A 26,416-nucleotide genomic window follows, 5' to 3' on the forward strand; every position below is an offset into this window, starting at 1 on the left:
TCATGCTAAAAAAAAGTGCATAGTGCTGCTAATTTTATTTGTTGTTTGTTGGTTTTAAATATACAACTTGGTGAAATGATTTCAGTGTGTGTATCACTACTTTTTGATACCACGATAATACTGATAACCGTGATAATTTTGGTACCAATATTTGTGATTTGAAATTTTCATACCGTTTCATCCCTACTTGTGGCATGTGTTGTTTCGCATTTCATCACCCTGTTCTCAGCTGAATGATGAATACTTCCTATTCATCTGACAAATAACGTTCTTTCAATTTAAACTACCTTTAAACTACCTAGTAAGCCCATCCTATATGCTAATGAACATATTAAGTTTACACTGAAGAGTTACTTATGTTTCAATGTTGACTGATGTTGAAGGATAGGTCCTGCTGGATAGAAGAGGCCTTGCCTATAGAAATTACATCTCCTCTTCTTCTCTACATTCTCCAACACACCTGAAGAATTAAACTCTAATTTGCTGCTTGCCTTGCTTGGGAAATGAATGGTTCAGAACAGCTTCTATTATAACGAACAACTGTCACCATTAGCATGCACTTTATTCATCATTCTCCTAATACAATAGATTTGTGGTAAACTTGGCTGCAAACCATGGAAACAAATAAAACATAAATTAAAAACTTGGTGCAACATTAGCATGAATCTTCACTTGATTACATCATAAGAATAACCTAAAATGAATACACCAGAAAATCAATGCAGAGAACCATACCAGTCTTTTTTTATCCTCCTAATAAATCTAAATAATTCAATACATGTCATGTAGCTCTATTCTCAACAGCCCTCAATGGTGGCCGGATGATTTACAAGAAGAGAGCAATCAGATAACTTTGGCTGACATTGGCCTCTCTTCCCACAGCCTGGCAGTCAATACATGAACCTGACGGCAGGGAGGGGTCCATTATTAAATATCCCATTATAGACTTTCTGCTCGACTCGCTTTCTTTGTCTCTGCTGTGATTGCAATTTGGCAAGCTAGCTTACTTTTCCAAGACAAAACAAAAATCTTCTGAAAAAGACATCCCTTAGCTGATTGCCAGGACTCTTACACAGGAAGCAAATTAAAGCTGCACACATGATGATCTGAAAACCACTAATAAAGCCTTACACACCTTTCTTATCTAGGACATTGCTGACTTATCTTTTTTTTGCCAGAGGATCCAAAGCTACTCTACCGAAAGGTTCCAGGCCTTTAGCAAATTATAGCTTATTCCTGACTAAAGATCACAGCACTTTTAATGTGATTTTTAATAAGAATGTAAAATGCCATTTTTTAATTTTGACTTTCATTTTACTTTTCGTTTTCAATTATATTGTGTGCGAATCATAAGCAGAAGCAATAAATAATGAAGAAGTGCACCTATCAGCAAAATCAGCAAGCTATCATGCGATCACAGGAAATTAGAGACCATATTAATATTTTTAAATTTGCTGCATTGTAGATGAATACATAATTTGCTTCAATCATTGACCAGGAATAAGTCAAAAGTACATCCATATTAATGACACGAAAGTGCTGTAAATATTGAAAACCTGCAGATATGTCTATGATAAACATTAACAGTAATATATTAGTTCATATTAATGCTATGCTATTTTACCCCCAATAGGTCAATTTAATTTGGAAGTTTACTATTTTAAAACAGCTCAATCATTGTGAAGCTGTAGATGTCAAAAAAAGGCTTCTAACTCAATTTAATCATTTTGTAATATTTTATTCTTCATGTTAATGCAATAAGACCAAAAAATAAGAGTCTCTCCACATCTCTGGTGATCCCAAAAATGAGTAAAGATTTTTAAACATCAGCCACTATAAAAGAAAAGGATATATCATTTACTTTTTTGAATATAAATTTGATTAAAAACTCGTCGATAAACACAGAATCCTATAAACTTATTCTCTAAGATCTTAAACTCACAATCTGGATTTTTCACACATTCTATAAATAGTATTTTGAACTATCAACACCAAGAAATGACAGATCTTTTGTATCTTTTCCAGATACAAATTAAAATGGTATGTTAGTGCCACTTTTTATGTATTTATGTTCTTTACCACCTTGTTGTTGTTGTTTTATTAACTTTTTACATATCTGGAAACATTGTTTTATATAACTTATAATTTACATAATGTAGAAAAGTAACAATCATCAAGTCAATTATTCATTATATGCAGATATTTTAGTGTACAGATGAGCAAACAGCTACTGCTAGAGACCCCTCTGCTTTCCCTGCCTCATGCTGTGACCTGCATGAAAGAACTCAGAAATGGCCTGAGGGGAGAAAGTAGCGAAAGATCTTTTTCGCCTGATCCGTCTTCATCTCTTGAACAGATACGAGATGGTAAAAATAGAACGGGAAAACATTAGAGGTGTTTGGTTTTTCAAACAATCATAATGCTACAGAATGTGATAATGCTCGGTACATGAAACAAACAACCTGTGCAACAAACTCGAGAAAACAACGGGAAAGTATGACCATTAAAATAGAACTATATTCAAGAAATGTATTATTATAATTACAAATGTATTCATGTTTGTGAAAAAAAAAATGCTTTTAAAGATTTAGCTGGATATGCGTCATATTTAGTAGCTATTTTAATAATGTTCAGCAAGCTTTTCAAAAGGAGAACAGATTGTATTATGATTTTAAGGTCTTAGAATTTACTTGGCAACCAACTTACTTTGCTCCGTTTCAAAATACATTGTTTATATATATTTACAAACAAAATTACTCATATTTGAGTAGTTTGCTGTGGAGCAGATGCCTTCTTCAGGACTGCACAGATGTTTGTGGATCAGTTCCTCACTGCCAGCATGGAATTGATCTCCCAGATGAGATTCCGGAGCTGATCCATTATTTGCTTCAACTGTTGATTCTTCAGTTTAAGCTTCTGTAAAAAACACAGATATATTAGCTTTGTTTTCCTTGAATTGGGAAAAACTGCTTAGTTAAGACACAAGTTATAATATATGGTGCAATATGGTTTTTAACACCAATAATTACAAGAAGCTTTTCTTGTGGGGAAAGCAGAACGGGGAGGTCAAGCTAACCAGAAAAATGTAGCTTGATGTTATTCTGCAGATGGTTGAGTTACCTATTTTAAATCAAATAATACATTAAAACAGAAATCTTCTCCATTGATTAGATTAAGTGGAGAAGCAACGTTAGTTTTTTCTTAAAGAAAGTAGGTGTTCTTTCATTCCTGAACGCAGTCATGTGAATTCAATTATAGTGGCTTTACTGTACATTAGCAGAAGGGTTTTGTTACGGTAGAATGAAACCTTTTCAACATTTTACCATCAAGTCGCTGATCTTTAGGGATAGCTGGAGATTTCAACAAACTGAGGGCAATGAAAAGAACAGTGTTTTTACTCCCATCTAACAGAGGTTAGTAAGTGAAGTGGAAATGGGAAACAGTTTTTTTGTGGTCTAGGGATAAATGGAGTAGAAACAACTAAGCAGTCAGGAGGAAAAGGAGAAGAGAAACCTCAAACAAAAGGAAAATGAATACATGAAAAACTCTTTCCCTGTATAAATCTAAAACAACAGAAAACAATTAAATACAATATGTTTTCAGCAGTTTTACATATTATTCACATAATAATCAACAAAATCCAGTTAACTTTAACACATACCATGCACTAGGTTTTTACATAGGAATTCAATATGTCTTCCCTATTCAACATTGCAGAGGCTATAGTGAACAGTACAATATGAGGTAGGGTTGTAAATTAGTCCTTTGCAGGGTTTAGGCTACAGCACAAAATTATTCTATGGTGTGTCACCAAGATGTAGATCTCGCTACTTTCCTTTCCGGTTGCTTTCAAGTCTTCACAGAAGCTATTTCCTTTCTTATAGTTGCTCACTGTGGGAAAATAAAATCCATGGACTCAGTTGAGGTCTTCTCAACACAGGTTTGACAGCTGCTATTCATAAAAATCAAACAGCTTAGATAAACATGCGTGAATAGCTCTATCCAAACTGCTTTATTAGCATCGTTGCAACTGCGGATCAGAAACTGCTGCAGCTGAAATGACAGCAGCTTTTGCAAATGGTAATTAGCCTAAAGTAAACCCAAATATAGCTAATGTAATTGTAGTTATGGGTTTTGCACAAGCTCTTGATGTTGTCTTTCCTTTTTGAAACAATGCTGGAAAACTCAAGGATAACCGTGTATGTTTTTGATGTTAAGTGCGTGGCAAACATTGCTTTCCACCGGAAAACCGAAGTATATATTTTTGTTATTCCCTCAAACCAGCAATTGATGGGTGGGCGGTGGACAGCAGGCCTAAATTGGCCAACCTGCTGAACTATGTTGTACGACCAGGGTTGACCACTGTTATTAAAACTATATGAAGCTGAACAACTGTTGAGTACAGGAGGATATAACTGAGGCCCTGTATGACTTGGATAAAGGTATAAACTAAATGTATTAATAATAGTAATGATAATGAATACATAAGTGGGGGAACCAACATATTGTATTATGTAAATAAACTGTAGTGGGAAAATGTACTTTTATTATTTTCTTTATATTTTATACAATCATTTGTTTGTATTTACCCCTTTCTGGGAGCTACTGAGGTTTCATACCAAACTTAGGATGCTATAGAAATCTACCAAAGTTATGTTACCCTGTCTCTGCCTGAAGGTTCATTGTTTCTTGAATTGTATACAACTATTGTCTGAGAGGGTACTTTAACCAACCATTGTCCTTTGGATAGTTAACCAACTACTGTCTGAGAGGGCAGTTTAACCCAGCGGTTCCCAAACTTTCTGGGTGGCGCCCCCGCAAAAACATTTGAGTCACAGGTCACGCCCCCCAAGCCCCACCCCCCCATGTCTCACACGGTCATATTTATATTAACATTTATTTTTTTAAAGCCCTAATGCTTAACAAGGATGAATACACTTTAATACTTGTTTGCATTTCACTTTTCACAATTTTATTTGGCCATTTACATTGGAATCTCTCTGCATGAACCTATTCTTACTCCTAGTGCTGTTGACTCGAATTAATGAGATGGATGAGCCTGAAGATACAGTAACGCCCTCTTTCCATTTCATACGATGTTACCAATTTTATATATATTTTTGACTATTCGGTCTCATCCCTAATTATATATATATTTCTATGTTAATGTGTTACCAAAATATTGTAGCAGAGTCCTGGCATTTTGGAGCTGGAAGTTATTCTTATGTATTTATTTTACCGTAATTATCACCTCACATGCTGTGTATTTTGGTCTGAAACTACCAATTAGCAGGTTTCACAGACGCTGCTACCTGACAATCCTCTATTCTCATTGGCTGTGACTGGATATGGAAGAATCCAATAACCAAGAACTGATTTACACTCTTATTAGTCGGGACAGTACAGTTTGTTTTTAATGTGTGTAAGTGTGGAAAAAGTCGTTTCATAGAGATAGGTCGATGCAAAAGAAATAAGATTATTCAATGCAATTTCAGCGGGGCGGCAATCAACGGTTGTCATGTTTTACCTGTTCAGCTCTTTCCCCGCACCCCTGCATAAAGGGTCTTGTGCCTCCACAGGGAGAAGCGCCCCACAGTTTGGGAACCACTGGTTTAACCAACCATTGTCTTTTGTATAGTCAATCAACCATTGTCTTTTGGATACTTAATCAACGACTCTATTATTATGCATGTGGCAAACTAAACCTGTACAACTGGACTTTAATGAGATGTGATCACTTCCGATAGATATGACTGTAAGTTATCTGAAATACAAAATACAGTGAGGGAAAAAAGTATTTGATCCCCTGCTGATTTTGTACGTTTGCCCACTGACAAAGAAATGATCAGTCTATAATTTGAATGGTAGGTGTATTTTAACAGTGAGAGACAGAATAACAACAAAAAAATACAGAAAAACGCATTTCAAAAAAGTTATCAATTGATTTGCATGTTAATGAGGGAAATAAGTATTTGACCCCTTCGACTTAGTACTTGGTGGCAAAACCCTTGTTGGCAATCACAGAGGTCAGACGTTTCTTGTAGTTGGCCACCAGGTTTGCACACATCTCAGGAGGGATTTTGTCCCACTCCTCTTTGCAGATCCTCTCCAAGTCATTAAGGTTTCGAGGCTGACTTTTGGCAACTCGAACCTTCAGCTCCCTCCACAGATTTTCTATGGGATTAAGGTCTGGAGACTGGCTAGGCCACTCCAGGACCTTAATGTGCTTCTTCTTGAGCCACTCCTTTGTTGCCTTGGCTGTGTGTTTTGGGTCATTGTCATGCTGGAATACCCATCCACGCCCCATTTTCAATGCCCTGGCTGAGGGATGGAGGTTCTCACCCAAGATGTGACAGTACATGGCCCCGTCCATCGTCCCTTTGATGCGGTGCAGTTGTCCTGTCCCCTTATCAGAAAAACACCCCCAAAGCATAATGTTTCCACCTCCATGTTTGATGGTGGGGATGGTGTTCTTGGGGTCATTCCTCCTCCTCCAAACATGGCGAGTTGAGTTGATGCCAAAGAGCTCGATTTTGGTCTCATCTGACCACAACACTTTCACCCAGTTCTCCTCTGAATCATTCAGATGTTCATTGGCAAACTTCAGATGGGCCTGTACATGTGCTTTCTTGAGCAGGGGGACCTTGCGGGCGCTGCAGGATTTCAGTCCTTCACGGCATAGTGTGTTACCAATTGTTTTCTTGGTGACTATGGTCCCAGCTGCCTTGAGATCATTAACAAGATCCTCCCGTGTAGTTCTGGGCTGATTCCTCACCGTTCTCATGATCATTGAAACTCCACGAGGTGAGATCTTGCATGGAGTCCCAGACCGAGGGAGACTGACAGTTATTTTGTGTTTCTTCCATTTGCGAATAATCGCACCAACTGTTGTCACCTTCTCACTAAGCTGCTTGGTGATGGTCTTGTAGCCCATTCCAGCCTTGTGTAGGTCTACAATCTTGTCCCTGACATCCTTGGACAGCTCTTTGGTCTTGGCCATGGTGGAGAGTTTGGAATCTGATTGATTGATTGCTTCTGTGGACAGGTGTCTTTTATACAGGTAACGAGCTGAGATTAGGACACCTGGGAGCCAGAAATCTTGCTGATTGATAGGGGATCAAATACTTATTTCACTCATTAACATGCAAATCAATTTATAACTTTTTTGAAATGCATTTTTCTTGATTTTTTTGTTGTTATTCTGTCTCTCACTGTTAAAATACACCTACCATTCAAATTATAGACTGATCATTTCTTTGTCAGTGGGCAAACGTACAAAATCAGCTGGGAATCAAATACTTTTTTCCTCACTGTAGATACTGAGAATTTATGAAACCACTACATATACTAACATTAGTAGCCTGATTTACAGCAGTGTAACTTAAAAGTCGTTCAAACAGACCTCTACCAATCCCTGATTAAAGATCATAGCTCTGGCACCTTTTGCCAAATTGCTAATTTCGGTAACATTAACAATACTCTAGAAGTCACCACTGTGTGCTGTCTAACCATTGTACACATTATCTATGAGTGACAGATTGATATGTTAATATTTGCCCATCCCTCTCAAAACAATCAACATTTTTGGACTTAAATTGACCATTTTAAATGTTTGTTTGATTCTCACTTAAATTCCTCCAATAGTGAAGCTGTTTTTGGTTTTTAATGGTTTCTTAAATTACATTCTGAATCACTTTAATTCTCAAAACTTGAAACTTAAAGTCTACGATACTCTTCCTGTTCAGCTTTTACACTTTTCAATTTCCCTATCTCCTAAAAATATTCCATAGCATAATTTTGCGGAAGATTATGACTGCTGTGGAAACCTTTAGTGTCTTTTCTCAGTTTTATACATACAAAAGCGTTCCTATACCTACCGTCCTTCTCCTTTATAAGTCAAGTCTAAACAATTTTGCAGAAATTCTAGAGAATTAACATATTAAATTGCAAGAAATGTCTTTATCGCTCAAGACTGGCAGACCTTTACTCTGAGCTGGTGGCTGGTTCTGTGCAGATGACTGACAACCTAGAGCCTCATTTTAGGATGTGCGGGATTCTTGCTTTTGTGATCACTGTTTTTTCAACGGAAATATCTATAACACCCAGAGCAGATCTCTACTTAATTCTATTAGACACATCTACTAAAACCTTAATGTGAGGAGCTCTTTTTTCATCCCTCTCCCAGGCTTTTCTATGAAGTTCACTGTCTTTAAAAGAAAAGAAAAAAAAACGAGAACTGTGATATGATTTCATATTGTAGTTCACACACATAGCAAAGTGCTGTGAATCATTGTCAGTTCCTGAGAGAGAAGCTGCACTGTGTTGTGGCTATGGAAAAGGGTTTGATTAGAGAATCAATAGAAATCATCTCCCTGATTCTTCCTAATTCACGTTAATTACCTTCATTTTGTGAAGGTGGAGATTTTGTGTTAGTTTCCTGTAACATAGAGTATGCATTTATTCTGAACACTGCCTTTGCTGGATATAACAAAGAAGGGAAATATAAGAGCGTTGAAAAGAATCAGTCTTTACAGCTGGGAAAAAGCACTTCTTGAAATTCTGTAGACAAAACCAATTTGATTAAATCTGCCTTAAAAGAAAAAACATTAATTTGTTCTCAAGTAAAACCATTACCATGGTTCTGCTTCCCACAAAAGATTAATCCCCAATTTATTTGGACAGGAAGTCAACAAGCATTTCAAGAACATGCAGTGCTAATGTCTCAGCTTCCAGTTCATTTTCGCAGCTGCTGTTTCTGCTCATCTAAAGCACAGATCAAAGAGAAATCCCTGCATATTCAAGAAGAAGAGGATTCGGGGGTTTCAGGGGTGAAAATAATATTGCTGTTTTTTCTCTTTTTCCATGATCTGCTAACACTGTCAAGTGCTTAACACTTTTTGACCTGTAACTTCTCAGACTTTTCTTGTAATCTCATAGAAATTGCTCACAGTTAGACTCCATGGTCCTAAGCAGAACCTGGGCTTAATTAATTAAATTAAACATCAGAGATTTTAAAAGAAAGATTTCAAACCAACAAACAAATCGGGTAATATTTTAGTATAATAATTGAGCTTTTTAGTCCTTGGCTAAAAATAACATAATGGTACTCAGGTTTACAGATGTTCCATCAGCTAATAAGGTATAACGTTTAATTTATTTTAACTTCTAGAAGGAAAAATAAGTCTTACCAGTTCCTTTTGTGAGTCAAGACTGTAAATCAAACCATTAAAACATTTGTTGTAAATCAACCACAAGTATAATGGAAACTAGAATACATATTTATAGCTTATTTGGTTCCACTACAGTATGGATTAATACCTTAGTCATTAACTAATTTGAGATTGGCTCAAAGCAGTGCAAATAATAAAATCTAATGTTTTAAAAATGTTTGATATGTTTGTCTTGGTTTCCCTACGTTCTCTCCAGTTATGAATAAATTCACAGAATACCATCACAATTTTTATTATTTCAGACAAATACACAAATGTTACTACCAATATGCATTGCCACTGACCAATATCAGAGATACAATATGAGAATGAGCTCAGCTCAGAGTTTTCAACTGTTCATACTTGTGTGAGGAGTTTGGGGAATTAGGGAGTACCACAGCACATTTTCCCTTATCATTAGAATGTACAATCTGCCACTTGGCCCAAGCTAAGCATTATCATGATTAAATGGCAGTCTTTTATTACAAGATTCACATCCTGAAATACAGACCCCAATTGTAACATTTTTTTATTACCACTGATGTCTTTTTTCACCTGACAATGATTTTTCATTCCCCAGGTTGCAACTGAAACGGAGTCCTGCAATACACAATTCACTTGGGGAACTGTAGCTCAGTTGTTAAGGGATGGATCGGAGAAAATTGCAGACAAGACTGAAGCAAAGATGCTAAAATGAAATTATAAATCAGTGTTTTTCAATTAACTGCATGCACTGTATAGTTGTCTGTGAAGCTTGCTGTGTCCTGTCCATTGACAATTGCACTGCACCTTGCTGCTGCTTATCATGCATAAAGTGTGACAGCAATCTATTTCAGATGGCACTGTGATACAGTTTTTGCCAGCCTAAAAAGGTGCATGGAAAAATCCACTAGTATACACTCATATCATATTATTAATGAAACAAACACATACACAAACAAACTAACAGTCTGAAGACATTCAACAGAAATAAATGTGAGAAGTCTCAGAAAACAACATTGTTTAAAAATGTAAAACCACTCGTAGTTTTCAACTTGATCCTAAAATCTGGGCTATTTTACATTTGTTCATTCTGCTTTGCACTGCCTACCCTGGGTGAGTGGTATGTGTGAAGGTGTGACTCATTGCCCTAAATGTGAAATAAAATGTGAAATTAGATGGCTGATGAGATGTTCGTATCCACAGTATGCCTCTTCTAGCGTTCGGCAGAATTAATCTGTTACATGCTGCTCTCGGTAACTCAAATTACTGTTTTCACTCCCCGAGTCTGACCGGAATTACACATGTAATAAATGCAAAAAGGGATTAAAGAGATGGCAAACATTTTAAATCCTGCTAAAGTATGTCCTGCATTCATGCAACACTCTGCAGGGTAGAATAATTTAACGCCTCCATATTTCTGGACAGGACACTTCTGGCTATGAATGTGCTGTTCATAAAATGTCAAAACAAGCTTCAACTAACATGCTTCAGGTAGCTCTACTTTCAGCAGGGTGCTGACATGTTTTTAAAATGTATTTCTTCAGACAAGCTCTACACCTTTGCAGCCAGGCTTAAGAGAGGCCCCTTATCAACAGTTCTGAAGAGGATGCAAATAAATCCTCAATGAAAGCAGTGCTTAAATGAGATTGATTACTTATGTATTAAGTCAAGCCTTAGTCATGGGAATAACTGAATTGAGATCAGTGCTCCATACACAATTCCTTCCCTATGTCAGTTAACAATTAAACCCTGCAAATTTTCTTGTGAAACTAGGATTTGTTCTGAAAAGTCTCCTAGTATAAAATATTATTCATCAGCAAACAAGACAGTTCACATTAATTCACTTTATATATCTGTAGAGACTAGTAAAAAGGTCATAAACAAATACAATTGTTGTTAAACCACAGAAGTATATAAATATTATATACATATACATATTTACATATATATTTACATACACACACACACACACATATATATATATACATATATTTCAATACACAACATTTTCATAAATGCTATAAAGTGTCAAAGAGGACTTTCCTCCAGGCATTCTTTGGCATAAGGGCTGAGGTGAAAAAATGAAAACAATCTGAACCTTACCCTGGCTGTAAGAATTCTCTGTGGAAATCAGTATCTTACCTGTTCTGTAAATTAGGCACGTTACAAATAAGTAGGCCTATTTTATTTCTTGAGGATTTACACGTCTAAGTCATGCATCACCATCACCAACTCACCATCAAGTAATGTGTTTTTAATTTGCAATTAACAGGTACACGTAAGTATTAGTTTTTGTGTGGGTGAAAACATAATGATTTTAGATTTGTTGAAAATCCAAAATTACTTTCAATCTCAAACAAAATTGTAATACAAGTAAGGCTTCAAAACAAATGATAGAATATATGGTTTAGTGTCAAAATTATACATGTTTGGGATCTCTTCAAGAATAATAATGCATATTATTATTATTAAGTCCATGAAAAATATGCTTATTACCAATAATTTGCAAAGGTGGATACACAGTTCCTACAAATATAGCAGAGCTTAAGTTAAATATTATCTATTAATTATCCCTTCCAATTAAAACTGCATATTAAAGACTGCTGAAAAATATTAAGAATTCCCTCAGCTATGTCATGGCAGATTAACATAGAACAAAAAGCATCCTGCTAAAACCGCATTACACATTTTCCTCATAAAAACCACCAATGTATTAACATATATTTTACTGAAATCTTTCCAAAGCTCATGTTTTCTTGTTTTCTGATTAGATGGTTTTCAATGAGAGAAGGGCTTCTAACATGGGAGAGAGGATGAAAAATATGTGGGATTTGCAGTGGTCTACTTTCCCCCTAATTGGCTACTCTTCTTTCTCGGCATGATTGAATTTGTTTTTCCAGCAGGTTTATAATAACAAAGGAATTGCTTCAGCATACTCTGTTGGAATATAATAAGTAACAAAATACTGCTGCTTATGTTCTTAACTTTAATTTAAGTTAAATTGGGGTTTGCTCTTGCAGAACCACAACATTACAATTAATTTGCAAAAGGAAACAAAATGGCTTCCAGTCACAGACCTCTCTTCTGTCCTCGGAGTTTACCCTAATGGAAACCAGGCAGAAATCATCATAAACTAAACTAGTACTAACATGTGCCATATTTCTACTGCAGGTCATGCGTGTACCATGTCAGACTTTACAATCAGCTGTTTGTATCCCAGAAATAATCTGACTGCTGTCCCTTGAGGGCAGAATTGAGAAGAACTACTGATTGGGTCAAACCCATAATCACATTTTCATGGAAGTATGGAAGTATTTGGAAAAGACTGAAATGTCTTCAAAACTCCATGGCCAGCTTTGGGGTAGAAAGGATTGCTTTACTGTAAAACTGACGAGCATTCAGTCTACTTCCAATGATCGGGCTGTGAAGTACCCAGTGTGGAGGCAATTTTTATTACCGTTTGCAGTCCTCCAAGGGTGAAGTAAGAAGCCTGGGGAAACTGGCTCCTTTCCCACTAATGTGGGTCTCTTATATTGAGAACAGCAACTATTGGGCTTTCATCTCTTGTGCTGTCAGTTTCTTCAACCTTGAGCTATAGCTTTTATTTAATTTAAGGAAGGGTAAGATGCAGCTTTAAAGTTTCAAGAGACTGGAGCTCTTCTATGCCAGGAATAAAAAGCAGGGCACAAAAAATTCCTCGGTAAACACATTATTTTCTGTGTAAGAAAAACACCCCCCTCCTTCCACCATCAGTCGGCGGTCTCCAGCTATGACACTCAAGTGCCTAGAATAAATCAGAGCAGAAATAATTTTCTTTTTGTAGGCAAAGGTAATAAAAAATGTGTAGCTTTAAATGCTTCCTTGAAGCTTTGACGAACAGCTTGACCTGCAATTTTTTTTTCCACATTCACTACCCCCCAAGGACAGCAATTAAATTGAATCTTTCAGCTACAAAGATAAACTATCTAATGGGCGCTTGTGAATAGATTATTAATCCACACCATTCCTCTTGTTTATACATGCAAAGAGCCTGTGATTTCATCCCTGCCGAGAGCCGTTAATATTTGACTACACAGTTTATAATCATAAGAGAATGCTTGAAAGTTATTGCTGCAGTTTAGATATCTGTAACCACAATACAATGCAATTTATCAAGAATGCATTCTTGCTTGGAGAGCTTATTTCAAATTATAACCCCCCCTCATTTAAATAAAGAGCACTAGCTATAATTAACAGCATATTTAAAATGCAGGGGGAAAGAAGAGCAGAGGAGAATTAATAATACCCAAGCACCTCTCTTTTCTCCAAGGTTTCTTAATGGGCTGTGACAGGAATTTATTCATACTTAGTTATTCTGCCCAACAGACATTTCAGACATTAGCGAGGCGGAGAGTTACAATTTGAACAAAGGGCAAAAACTGAGACTAATGAAATGATGCAAAATCCCCCCTGCCTCCCTAATCAACCCCACCAACACATTAGCAAAGTAATAATTGAAAGTAGATAAACATTTTATATACTTTGTATATGTATCAAAGTGAAGCCTCTTTCTTCCCATAATTGATTGTACCAGTCATCAGGTGCTGTGTGTAGGCCATATCCCCTAATTAACAAACAAAAAGGTTTGTATAGTAACTAAATAGTAGTGATACTAGCAGTTTCTATGTATTGTGACCTGTATATTATTAATGTATGCACAGTGGGATATGAATTTTAATTGATTTTGAATATTTTATGAGATGCTAATGCCATAATAATTGTAGGGTGTAAAAACTAGAATGCATTGTGTTTATCTATGTCATTGATATTATGTATAGATTTAGTGGATTGTGAAGGTTGTTGTTCATCATCATCATTTTTATTATACCTCTTTTACATGAACACTTAAAGTACAGAGGGTTTCAAATAGAGGAGTTGCTTCTAATTGGAGTGATGTTGTTAGTGGAGTTCCACAGGGATCAGTACTAGGGCCTTTGCTTTTTCTAATCTATATTAATGATCTGGACTCTGGGATAGTTAGAAAACTTGTCAAATTTGCAGATGATACTAAAATAGGTGGCTCAGCAGATACAATCTCAGCATAAATATTTGGACAGTGACACAATTTTCATAATTTTGGCTCTGTACACCAGCATAATGGATTTGAAAGGAAAATTGGGTGATAATAATAATATTGAAACTCACAATTTAATTCATGATTATGTTAGTTTGTCCAATTACTTTTGAGCCCCTAAAATTGGGGGGACCACAGAATGTTTGTAATTCCTACACCGTTCACCCAATTCGGATGTAACTACCCTCAAATTAAAGATGAAAGTCTACACTTAAAGCACATCTTGATTGTTTCCTTTCAAATCCATTGTGGTGGCATACAGAGCCAAAATGATGACAATTGTGTCACTGTCCAAATATTTATCAACCTAACTGTATGTAAGAAGGGAGCCAAAAGAGGCTGATATTCTTACCTAGACAGTAAGATTTAAAGATGTAAAAAGCAGTGCACCACAATTAATAGTTAACAACATATGACAGGGGTCTTTAATGACTGCGGGGTCTCCTGGTTTTAATTCCACCTGAGCTCTTAATTACCTAATTGAATTAATAATTTGCCTCACTGAACCCGTTTAACCCTTATCCCAGGTTTTAAGAAAAAGAAATAAAACCTGCAGGCCTGTTGTCCTTAACAAAACAAGTGGAAGAAACCCCAGCTATGAAAAAGGCTGATCTGATCTGATCACATCAATTAAACAAAATGCTTAATCCATCCTGAGTGTCCAAGTGTAAACATACAAGGCTGTCACAAACAGGGAAATCCTGCTGCTGTGCACAAATTGTTCTTGCAATTGAATCTTCCAAGTGAATATTGGAAGAGATTTTGTTTGGCATCAATAACAGAAAAAGCATTGTTGAAATGTATAGAATGAAGATCACAGTCATTCAGTTTCCCAAAAATCTAAATATTTAAATTAAAATATTCTGGTTTAAGAAATAAAATATTTTCAATCAATTTGCAGGGGTCCAATTTTAGTTAGTCAAGGATGCTTCTGCCAGCTATATCCCACCTTTCACCAGATATACTGGGCCAGTTGTTCACCACACTAATCTAATACCATAGGCTGCTTTTTACCCAGCATCCTATAGATCAGGGGTGGCCAACCCTGTACTTGGAGAGCTGCAATCCTGCAGATTTTCCAGGTCCCTCTAAATCACCAATCATTGGATACCTTGAACACAGGGACATTTGACCTAATTAAGCCCCACAATTGGTTCAATTAAGCAGTTAACGATCTGGATAGAACAAAAACCTGTATGCCCTGTGGCTCTCCAGGACCAGGGTTGGCCACCCCTGATCTAATTTATTCTTAACCCCAAGCAGAAACATTTGTGTAGCTAAACCGCTCTGAAGCTCTACTTATTTATTTATGAATATTAATCAGACTGATTCAACTGAATTAATTATATTTTAAAACATATTCAATTGCATATTCCTGTGCCACCTGTATAACAGACATGCAGATATTAACATATTGGATGTCTTTTCCACAGCTCTCTGCAAAGCACAAACTTGCACTTTGTGTCCCACATGTATACTTCTTCATGGAGTGTATAGGTTTAATGTGTAGCCTATATGCATCATTTAAGCACTGCACATTCCTCAGACAGCTCAAGCTTGTGCCTTGTTGGTCTCTGCGACTGAAAATATAGCCTAATCTTAAATATTCTCCCCCCTACATAGTGCTTAATAACACTGTGACAGGTGTCACTTTGGACTGATAGTTGCTGCAAACACACTTCTAACGAAGCGTGGATTTCATATTACCATAACTTATGCACCTCAGTCCTCGGTCAAATTACAATTACCACAATCAGCAATGCGTACGGATATAACTCACACAGGAAGAGCGCTTGCAAATGAGAAAAACAGACATGAGAATAATCCATCTATGTACTACACAAAGTAATAAGTAATAGGGGGACATTCAGCCCAGTGCCTTCACATCTTTCTATAATTCAGAGAAAAAGATTGGTGTCACTTCATACATTTCACTGTAGCAGGGCTACAAAATAATAATAAAATACTCTGCAATGCTAAAATATAGATGAAAGTGTTTTATATTAAATGAAGACACCAGTATTACAGCCACAGGATGGTAAGTACATTGCACCAGTAGATTTGTATTATATCTAGATGTGACTATTTTGTAGAAGGCTAGATCAAGTAATTTCAATGCAATGAAACCTATAGAAAAGTCTCCTTAATGAACCACACTGTGTTCTAGCCATGGCAGCTGTGCAGGAGGTCATAACATCTGTTTTCCTGTTCATATTTCCATTTTCTTCCAGAGAATTACTTTTGTATTATTTATTACAACTGCCTCCTGAGTCTTCAGTATGTCTCAGAATGCCACAGGACTACTCAATCCATCTACCCATGCACTTAACGGCTAGGCCCTAATTGTTACAATTCTTTTGATTCACAGTCAAATGTATTGTGCATAACAGGATGCATCATAAAAAATAAGGATCTGTTTCTGGCTTGCACATTGAGAAAGAACACAATAATTTAAAAAGATATACGTATATGACTTATGTAGAAATATGTTTGCTAATTCAGCTGTGTAACATTTATCTGGAAATTGCAAAACAACTCAGACAGGAAACAAAGTCAGCAGAAAGTCTATACTTATTATGCTTTATGCCTAAACAAAGGATATTAATTATTTTACAAAGCAGTATTTTGAAAGTTTTGCCTTTTGTTTTAATCAGAATCTATGTTAGACAATTAATATTATTATTATTATTATTATTATTATTAAGATGGGTTCCGTTTAATTGCTTGTAAACACATTTCTATGTGTATACTCTTATTTCACATGCTGACTTACTACTTCAGCAAATACATTTTCTCTATGGACATCTCTAAGAAGAGAGACAGGAAATGAGGTGTGGGAAATACATCAGTGCAGCACAGTGCAGCTATATCCGGATGTTAATTTGTTTCTTCATCACATTTTCTATCTATCAGATCTGACAAGTCATTCCAGCAGCTTTTTTTTCTGAAGCTGTTTAGTTGGGATTAAGCAACAATCAAAGCAAAATAAGCAACAGGATCTGACATGAGTCACACAGAGCAGTATAGTTTAAGAATCAGAAGAATTTAGGTAAGTGGACTATCCTTTTAAACATTAATTATTCTCATATCTTTTTTAGTAATGAAAGACATCTGTCGTAATTCATGGAACCTCAAGAGTTAATTGTGAGTGTTAAGTTAGTAAACCAATTACTATTCCTAATTACTGTGAGCAGAGTGGTGTTCAGAGCAAATGTATTCTCTTAAGGCATCATTAAATAGAACACAAAACTCATACATTTCTGGAGAGGAAATCTGTACTATAACATTATGTAATGATGTCTTGTTAGTACTGGGTCTTGCCATACTATAATTAGCATAATCAAACAGTTCATTCAGTTCCAAATAATGCATGCCTACTAAGGCTATGAATGAATGTAAGTGGCCAGTTACTGCTGTGTTGGGGTCTGCTCCATTTTATGCTTGGCGTTGTGTCACATACATATTATGTGTGTCAAGGCTACCTATTTTAACACAACAGAGCTCATATAAGGTGCATTTTATAGCATGTGCATTCCAGATGTATTTTTACAGTGAGGGAAATATTATATATTTTTTACCTTGTTCACCTCCAGCACTTCCCTCCTCTCTTCGGTGGCATATCGAATCTGGTTTGCTGAGCGGTCATCGTGCTTTGACCCATCCTCCTCTATATACGGTATCAGTTGCTACGCAGAGATAAGAGGGAAAGCACAAGCAGGTTTTTAATGACAGAGTTTTAATATTGTGAGATTTTCTAGGGCTCACAGCAATCCGAGAGATTTGTGGACAGCAGAGTCTGTCAACAGAAATAAAAGGCGGCAGTGGGTGGTAAACAGATCGGTGCAGTGGGAAGCCACTCTTAGAACAGGTTGTAATATAGAAATGAACCAACAGAAGAAACTGAATTTCAGGTTGGCAAAGCCAATCGGATTTACTTTTTGATCAATGCAATTGCCATTCCAAACACTGATCCCCCACATGCATCACAGACAGCATCTTGCTTCTGCAAAAGGGAATTTCTTATAATTAGATTTTCCTCTATTAGGCCTAATTATTTGTTCAGACATGTTATTGTGTATGCTATTTATCTGTTTCGGTTAGTCTTTCCAACTGTTTTGCTCCTAGATACCTCAAGGGTGAGCATCAGGAAAATTACTATGGGGATGCAGGTCAGCATTGTATACTGAAAAATGAACATCACTCTATTTATTGGGTAAACCTGTTGGAAGTTAATGACATTTAAAGCATTTGTTAATGGGAACTGAGCTAAACTAGCCCTCTTTCACTCAAAAACACATTTCCTGAAGAACTGTAATGTACTTTATCCATGGATCTGCCAAACAACCTTCACTCTTCAACCAGCTGGTCGTCAACATTAAGATGTTCTTTACCTTCAGTTAAAATTAAACTAACCATTAAACCTAATTTTGGTAAAGAAAAGATAAAACCTACAATAGCAACCGATTTGAAAAACAGCGGGATGACATTTGTGGAGTATGAAATTACTGAAAATGACAAAGCCCTTAGCAATTTAGTAACCAACAGAGATGTAAATAATGCTTGTCAACCCATTGCAACTCAGTCTCAAGTCAATTTTTCTTTTAGTTTACAACAAAAAGTATAACAAACTCAGACAATTCACCTTTATTTTTATACACACATCACAAACCAAAAATAAAAACTCCCAGAGAGTTATACAAGTGGTATTATGCAGAACTAATGCATCTGTGCAGTGCGTCACCATTGATGAAAAACACTTGGTTCCTTTTTGTGATTAACGATTAACGGGAACACCTGACTCTGGCAGTTCAGCAATATACTGTCACAGGAAATACATATGATGAACTACTAAACAAATCTTATATATTTAATAGCTGTGGTCTGGTACAGTAAAGGGATTAACTCGGCATTGACAGTACCATCCACGGTATCTGTGTTTAATGTATTATTGATTATTGGCTTCAGCAGCTTGGACCTGATCAATATTTCCTTTACAAGGCAAAACTACAGTGTTTCCATTTATTTGTTTTGCTGCAAATTTAGTATTATCTGTTGCAGTGATTCCACTCAACTGTGAAAGGCAGTATTGGATTACACTGGGGTGGGTTTTGTGGTTGATGAATGCAGAAAATAAGTGCCATAGTGTGACATAACCTTTGAATATAACCATGAAGGTAAAGCGCAATTTGACAGTATGACCTTTGTCCATACCATGGGGAATTACACACTGAACATCTTTGATTAAAATATGTGATGCTAGTTTTGGTATACAGTGTCTCCACTACACATTTATTGTATCACAATTTTACAGATATTACATATTTACTGTATATTTCTCGAAATTATGTGACATTCACCCCTCACATTTTGGTAGACCCCCACCCCCGCATCCAGGGACCAGCATTTTGGTCATACGTGGATCAGGCATTCGGAGCTGTGCCCGAGTTGGGGGTTCAAATCTGAACGGGGGTCTGACTGCACACATTACGATGATGCACACACAGGTTATTAAGGGAAACTTTTGCCTTGGCCCCATTCACCTCAGCTTATCACAGCACCTCTATGTAAGGAAGCACCCCTTGAGGTTTTGAGGAGATTTTCATTTTCTTTTTATCTCATCCCTACTGGGCTCAATAGCTTAGTGGCAAGTGTTGATGGGGCCGCTTCAGATGAACAAATCTGTCTGGAGGCTAAGATCCAATGATACTCACTGATCCTGAATTGCTAGCTAGGTTTTTTGCGAAATCATTCACTTTCTTGCTTTTGTGCAGTATTCACTGTAATCATGCATTACCCTTTATATCTCTTTGTATCTGTACCAATGCACTTGCACAATGCTGTCTATACAATATTATATATTGATTATATTTAACACTGCCTAACTTCAACTTCTATTTGTCCTTTCACAATATACTTTAAATCTACAATCAGCATTGTTAATCCATGTCTGTTTCTCCATTCAATCACAGAATTGTCTGATGGTGAATTACACATTTATTAATGTGTCCATTAACATATAATAAGGTGATGCAGAGTAATTAACTAGTCAGTCAGTGTAGCATCATCAAGTGAAAATACTGCACTACTGCCGCCAGAGAATCGCAATTGGCTGGTCACATCTAACCAGTGCTATTCAGAATATGAGACATGTCTGATATCCTGACCAGAGAATTTTACTTGCTGTTCAATTAAGAAATAGGTCTGAGTGATCAATATGCTCTGTCGAACACTTATGTTTGGATGTCAATCAAAATAACTGCATTTGTCCTTCACATAAACAGACTTTGCTCTTGATGACCGAGAATCCAAGATTGTAATGTGTCAAGACATCAAGGGGCTTATTTTAGACTTTATTTCCCAAAAGACACCGTACAGTACACTTTTTAAAAGAACATTGTTCAAAGAGATTTCGCCACAAAAATGCACATCAGAGAACCAGCTCAATGCTTTTTTTTCTTTCTTGCCTGACCTTGGAAGCAATCAATAACTGTACACACAACTCAGATGGTTAATCAAGACTGACTTTCCTTGCTTTTTTTACTTTACATTATACTGACATCTGCTGGTGTTCTTGCATTGTGCATGTATTTCTTTAAGTCCATGCTACTCATGACTTCAGCAAGTTTTTATTTTTATTTTACTTAATAAACGCAGCTATTACAACTATTATAAGTGGATGAATCGCATGTAATCTAACAGTAAACACAAACTAAGCCCTCCACATCATTTTCTGATTTAATTCATATTTCCAGAAGCCAGAAGCATGCCAGACAATTAATAATAAATAGCATTAGCAGAAAACACATAAAAAATGCAGACTCAAGGCACAGACTCCAGGATCTGAAACAAGAGGGATTGGAGTAAAAAAAATGCATGAGACATGAACTACTGATTTTAAGGCGGAACATACTTTTTATGCATGTTAACAACATCAGAATACACATCTGAATAGCTTTCGCTACATGAAGTGCAGGAATAAATGGGTTGCAGTAAAGTGTTTTTCTGATGTTGTGTTAATCTGAGCATTAAAAGCTCCCTCAGCTCCACCAAGATAATGACTGAAGGCCAAATTGAGTTAAAACATTAAAGAAATCCCTGTGGCAGACCAGCACTTTGGACAGGCAAATTAAAACAGCCAAGTGAAAATGCTTTAATGGCTGCATGCCTTTACTCACATCTAAGCCAAGCCATAAACAGGGGGAGAGACTGTGCCAGATAAGAAAATATATACTAGGTATTAAATGTGTGAGCATTCCTGGCAGGAAAAGAAAGAACAATTCCTTCAAAGCCCAAATTTAATTTGAAAATCAAGTTGTTATTTTGTTGGCTATGATTAAAAAGAAAGTGCTTGATTGCACTCATGGGCATAAGTGGTTTCCTTGTACTGAAAATAATAGGTATAATATGTTTTTCAGTCTTATCGTAGATACTTGTAGATGAAACTTTAGAAGGCATTTAAAGGAGTATGCTGAAGCTTAGGACTGCAGCACTGTAGAATGTGTTAATAAAAACTTTACTAGATGTATGTATCTCTATCCATCGAAGAAGGAAATCAGAATTGCAGATTTCATGGACTAGATGATATCATTAAACTACCCTCACCCACACTTCCTGCAAGAAAATATGTAAGATCAGTATAATGTCTACAACAGTCATTAAGGTAATAGTGCATTTCATAAAACTATATAAATAATATTTATATTTTTGTTTCAATTTTATTTATATGTTGTTTTTAATCATGCCACATTATTAGAAGTTGATGGATTACATGCTTGATTCAAATCAGAAATTTTTCATTTGCAATATTTACATTCAAAATAAAGTATTGCAAGCAAATAACAAATGTAATACTGCCTAAATTATTGTTGTAAATACCATGCATAGGGTACACACATTAAACACTAAGTGAACACTTTTTATTTATTTTGTTTACACTTAAAACAACTATGACATTATAGTGAATTACATAAATCCATCAGACGACTTTTTAAAGATAATTGGAAATTTGACTTTCAACTGGGAAGCGAAATGAAGGAAAGCTTTAAATGTTATTTATATATTGAAATGAATGCATCTTACATAATCAATCTGGCATTTCTTCCATGATAGTTTAAAATAAGCTGATATTGTGGGTTTCTTTTAAGGTGGTTAAAGTATTATTAACAGCTAAAATAAACAACACATTTAATCTAATCCAATTGATATAGTGAATGAAATGTCAGACTCTTATTCACTGTAGACAGAGTGTCAGAAAAAACACTGTGGCAAAAATGTATTAAAATGATTACTAAATACAGTAAATTATATGTTTTGAAATTTAAAGACTGCCTGTCAAAAACAAAGGCAAGTTATTATTTAAGAGAGAAAATCTGTTAATGTTAATCTGTGCCAAGTAAAGCATTCACATAGCCTTGTAAAGTAATGCTGACTCTTTCTAGGGGGACCTATAGGACAGAGAGCACACAAGGTAGAAAGTAGATTATATGCAAGTGAAACCAGTAAGACAGCCACTACACAGACAGTTTGATACACATCCAGTTTAACAAGCTGCAGGCTCACACACAAATTGCACTGATAAAGCAAAAAAGGCAGTGCATTTCAAAGTATTGCCATATGTCTGTCTATGCACGTTTCCTCAGAATAAGGTAAGAAGCATTAAATATTCGTCAGACAGTGCTCTTATAAAAGCTGGTAAACATAAAATGGATATGACTTCAATGCAACAAAAGTCTCATTAGTTTTCTAGAAAATGGTACAGTGAAAATGATGGATGAGTCCTATAAACTTTATTTAGATACTGCATGGTCATTTCAATTTCACTGGGATTTATACAAAAGACTGTGACTGATAGTGATATCTGCTGGGTGAGCAACAAAACCAAAGCAATGACGCTCTCACCTCGGTAGGGACAGGGTCCAGCCCAGCACAGTTCTCGTTGCATTTGTCGTAGACCAGCCGGAGCTTTCTGAAGAGCACAGAGAGCTGCCGCAGGTGCTCCTGTAGTTTGCCCAGCCGGTCCTGGTGTGTGCTGGTGTGATAGGTCACGCCATTGGGCAGCTGGGGAATGAAAGACGCTCTGTAACACTAAAAACATTGCTGCTATGGCACAGGTAATCCCGCAGTGACTGGCTCACTGTGATGCCAGGTCTCATGTGGCTGTGAGATGCACTACTTTTAAAACAGCAGATGCAGCAATTAAAAGGAATGTATTTCATCCATGGCCAATTAAAGAGTGCCTCACCTTGGCACAACATCCGTCAACATGGAATGGCCTACATTACTTACTCAGAGAAGCTTACACAAGCAATGCAATAGCTTGGTTTTTCCATTTCCTGTAAAATAAACTTAAAATATTTTAAAATTTTTATTGTTTAAATTGAGCTGTTAAGAATATTATAGAGACTGCTTTTGACAATAAAGAATAGCATTCAAATTAGCATCATTAAACATGTATCTTAGATTGTAAATGATTTCACCTGACCACTGACAACAATTAATATCAATAGCAATGGTAAATAAATAAGCAGGGAAACCATTAATGCTTTCTTTATCAACTATGTCATTTTAATCTACTCCAGCTAATGCCCAAAAGCAACTTAAACCTCATACTCGCACAATATTACTGCCTTTCAGTAAGGTTCGCTCCCATTAAACCACTTCACCAACTATGTGGATTTTGCTGGCCTTGAATCCTTCTGAATGATCCAAAGAAGCTTTGGGTATTGTACACTGCAATGCAAGTATCTTTGACTGTGATGAGTTCAATTCAAAGCAATGAAAAAGGACAGGCAAAAACATGGACCTGACATAGTTTAGTATCTACAATTAACTAACGGGCCCAGAAAGCCATTCAATATTTGTTCTTTGAACTGTTATTAGATAAACAACAGGAATGGCATATGCTTTAGCCGGCAGCCTTAATTTCCATTTATATTTCCATTCAGTCCTGTGCAAGACTGTAAAAATTCATAACTCTCTGGGACCACTCACACAGATAAACTGAGTCTGACGATCTAGTCGTGTTGATGAAACTAGGCTCTTGAAGATGACCTGATCGGTGAGACCTGATACACACAAGCAGTTTTCCACACACCTGCATGTTTCTCAGCAGCTGGAAGATCTCCATGGTCCTGAAGACAATATCTTGCACAGTTTCTTGTCCAATGCGACAAAGAGAGGCCGTGTTTACTTCACGTGCCGCCTGGGCCTGTTGCCCTGGGAATGCTCCAGAAGGCATTCCTGCTCCCGCTACTGGAGGAGTGGCCATATCCTTATTTGGGAGACCAGATCACATCACACACCATGCTAGAAAGAGAAAAAGAGAATAAGGCGGATCATATATCATTATTTCATTTGTAATTATTGGTCCCTTTCCAGATGTAAAATATAAAATGAAAGCTGTCAATGTCTGGAATGCATATTATTTATACCCTTCAAAAGCAGAACCCAGCTGTGATCCATCAACCTTTTTTTGGTTGAATCAAAAAGATTTGGACTCTGCATTTTCAGAGCTATGCTCCTTGACACAGTTTGTGGTGCGCTGCCATAAGTCTGCAGATGTATGGTTCCTCACCAATACCATTCAATGTCAGTACACTGTGGTTCAAAAGTCATAATACTGGTGGTTATGAAGCCATTCAAAAACAACTACAACAACAAACAACTACCAAAAGAGGATGATTTGCCCCAATACTTCTAGTGCATGGATGGTTTATTTAAAACAGTACGTCCCTAAGTACCAGTGTAGCAATGAGCAATTAGATTCATTATTCCAGTTGTGCAAAAAGTCCTGCACACTTGTGTTTCGTCAAACATTTAAATGTAAGGAAGCACAAGTTCCTGTTTAGAAATGTCTGGTTTCCAAACTACAATCAAGATGAAGTAGTTTGCTTTCTTCACTTTTTCACTTATATTATTCAGTCAATCTGCCAACACCAAAACAAAACGGTTTCCCATATCTTTGGGCAGATAATGTACATTATTTCTCTCGGTAGTAAGTGATCCTTTAATTGGGTTTTACTAGGAAACCAGTTAAACTAAAGCATCTGCAGTAATACCGTAGGAAATACTGAAAAATACAGTAGGATAATGTCAATGCTGCATCAGATTTCTGCTTGGATTCGTTGTTTTAATTCAAGCGTGCATGTTCACCTTCTTTAAAAATGTACTTAGTTGATAAAAAAATCTTTTATAGTGTTTTCAGATACAACATTAGTCATTGACAATAATCTTGTCTGATTATTCCCAGTAATAGATGTCATAATATGCGATCACGATATAGTCGGGTTCGTTAATTAATTTGGCTCCGTCAAAAATATGACCTTTTACACCTATTCAAACTAACAGACAGCTAATTTATTGTGAACAGTAGATCTGATTAATTTAAATTAGTCTGATTACTTATTTTTGAGATCCTCGACTTCCTGAACAACACGTTGGTATTCGGTTTATTTTGCCACATACGAAGCCACCTTTTGATTACCTGAAAGTTGAGCAGATGCTGTATGTTCATATAGTTTCTTCTGTTTCTAACTGTATATCTGTCATTTCTATTTTTCTTTCCCGAGATCTCAGCTGTACTCCAGGAACATCGCGAGAATAGAGCACACACTGTACCGTAACATGACTAATATATACGCATCACTTGGTGACCCGGCATATTTGCGAATGTATGTGAAAGTATTGTGTGTGTTTATTTAAAACTGCTTTTTAGACTTTGCGAGATTGTTCTCAGTTTAAAAGCCTTTGCAAATAAGGTAGTGACCCTGGACAATTACATAATATAGGCGTACAGGAAGTGGTATATTTTCTTCGAAGGTGCCTTGACTGTTAGAAGCATAGAAATGAATAATTCTATAGTTAGAATATATAATAATAATAATAATAATAATAATAATAATAATAATAATAATAATAATAAGACATTGCCAAAGTTATGCAAACCTGCAGTAACATATTGTAATAGCTTATATATTAACAACAACTACAATAGAAATCTGAAAACATGTTGTCTACATATGACAGTACTTTTGCATGATAATATATATATATTTAGCACTTAGGGGTTTTTCCACAGAACTGGTATGGCACCAGCCGATCTTGATGCAGTATG

At 36.3% G+C, this 26,416-nt stretch overlaps 1 protein-coding gene across 1 annotated transcript; it reads right to left on the reverse strand.

The window, feature by feature from the left end:
- Positions 1–1,717: 1,717 nt before the first annotated feature.
- Positions 1,718–25,891, reverse strand: med30 (mediator complex subunit 30). Its single transcript, XM_066715970.1, has 5 exons — positions 25,787–25,891; positions 24,398–24,609; positions 23,203–23,361; positions 17,883–17,990; positions 1,718–2,916 (listed from the first exon to the last, which is right to left on the reverse strand). The coding sequence occupies exons 2-5, from the start codon at positions 24,569–24,571 to the stop codon at positions 2,821–2,823; spliced, it is 537 nt and encodes a 178-aa protein (XP_066572067.1). The 5' UTR covers positions 24,572–24,609; positions 25,787–25,891; the 3' UTR covers positions 1,718–2,820.
- Between the last annotated feature and the right edge of the window lie 525 nt (positions 25,892–26,416).

Source organism: Amia ocellicauda, chromosome 10 (genome assembly GCF_036373705.1).
Source record: "Amia ocellicauda isolate fAmiCal2 chromosome 10, fAmiCal2.hap1, whole genome shotgun sequence".
In the NCBI taxonomy this organism is placed as follows: Eukaryota; Metazoa; Chordata; class Actinopteri; order Amiiformes; family Amiidae; genus Amia; species Amia ocellicauda.

Coding starts and splice junctions, on each gene's coding strand:
- med30 (XM_066715970.1), bottom strand. CDS start 24,571: ATGGCCACTCCTCCAGTAGCGGGAGCAGGAATGCCTTCTGGAGCATTC. Junction 23,362..24,397: donor AGCTGCTGAGAAACATGCAG/GTGTGTGGAAAA, acceptor TTCATTCCCCAG/CTGCCCAATGGCGTGACCTA. Junction 2,917..17,882: donor AAGTGCTGGAGGTGAACAAG/GTAAAAAATATA, acceptor TGTTTTTTACAG/AAGCTTAAACTGAAGAATCA.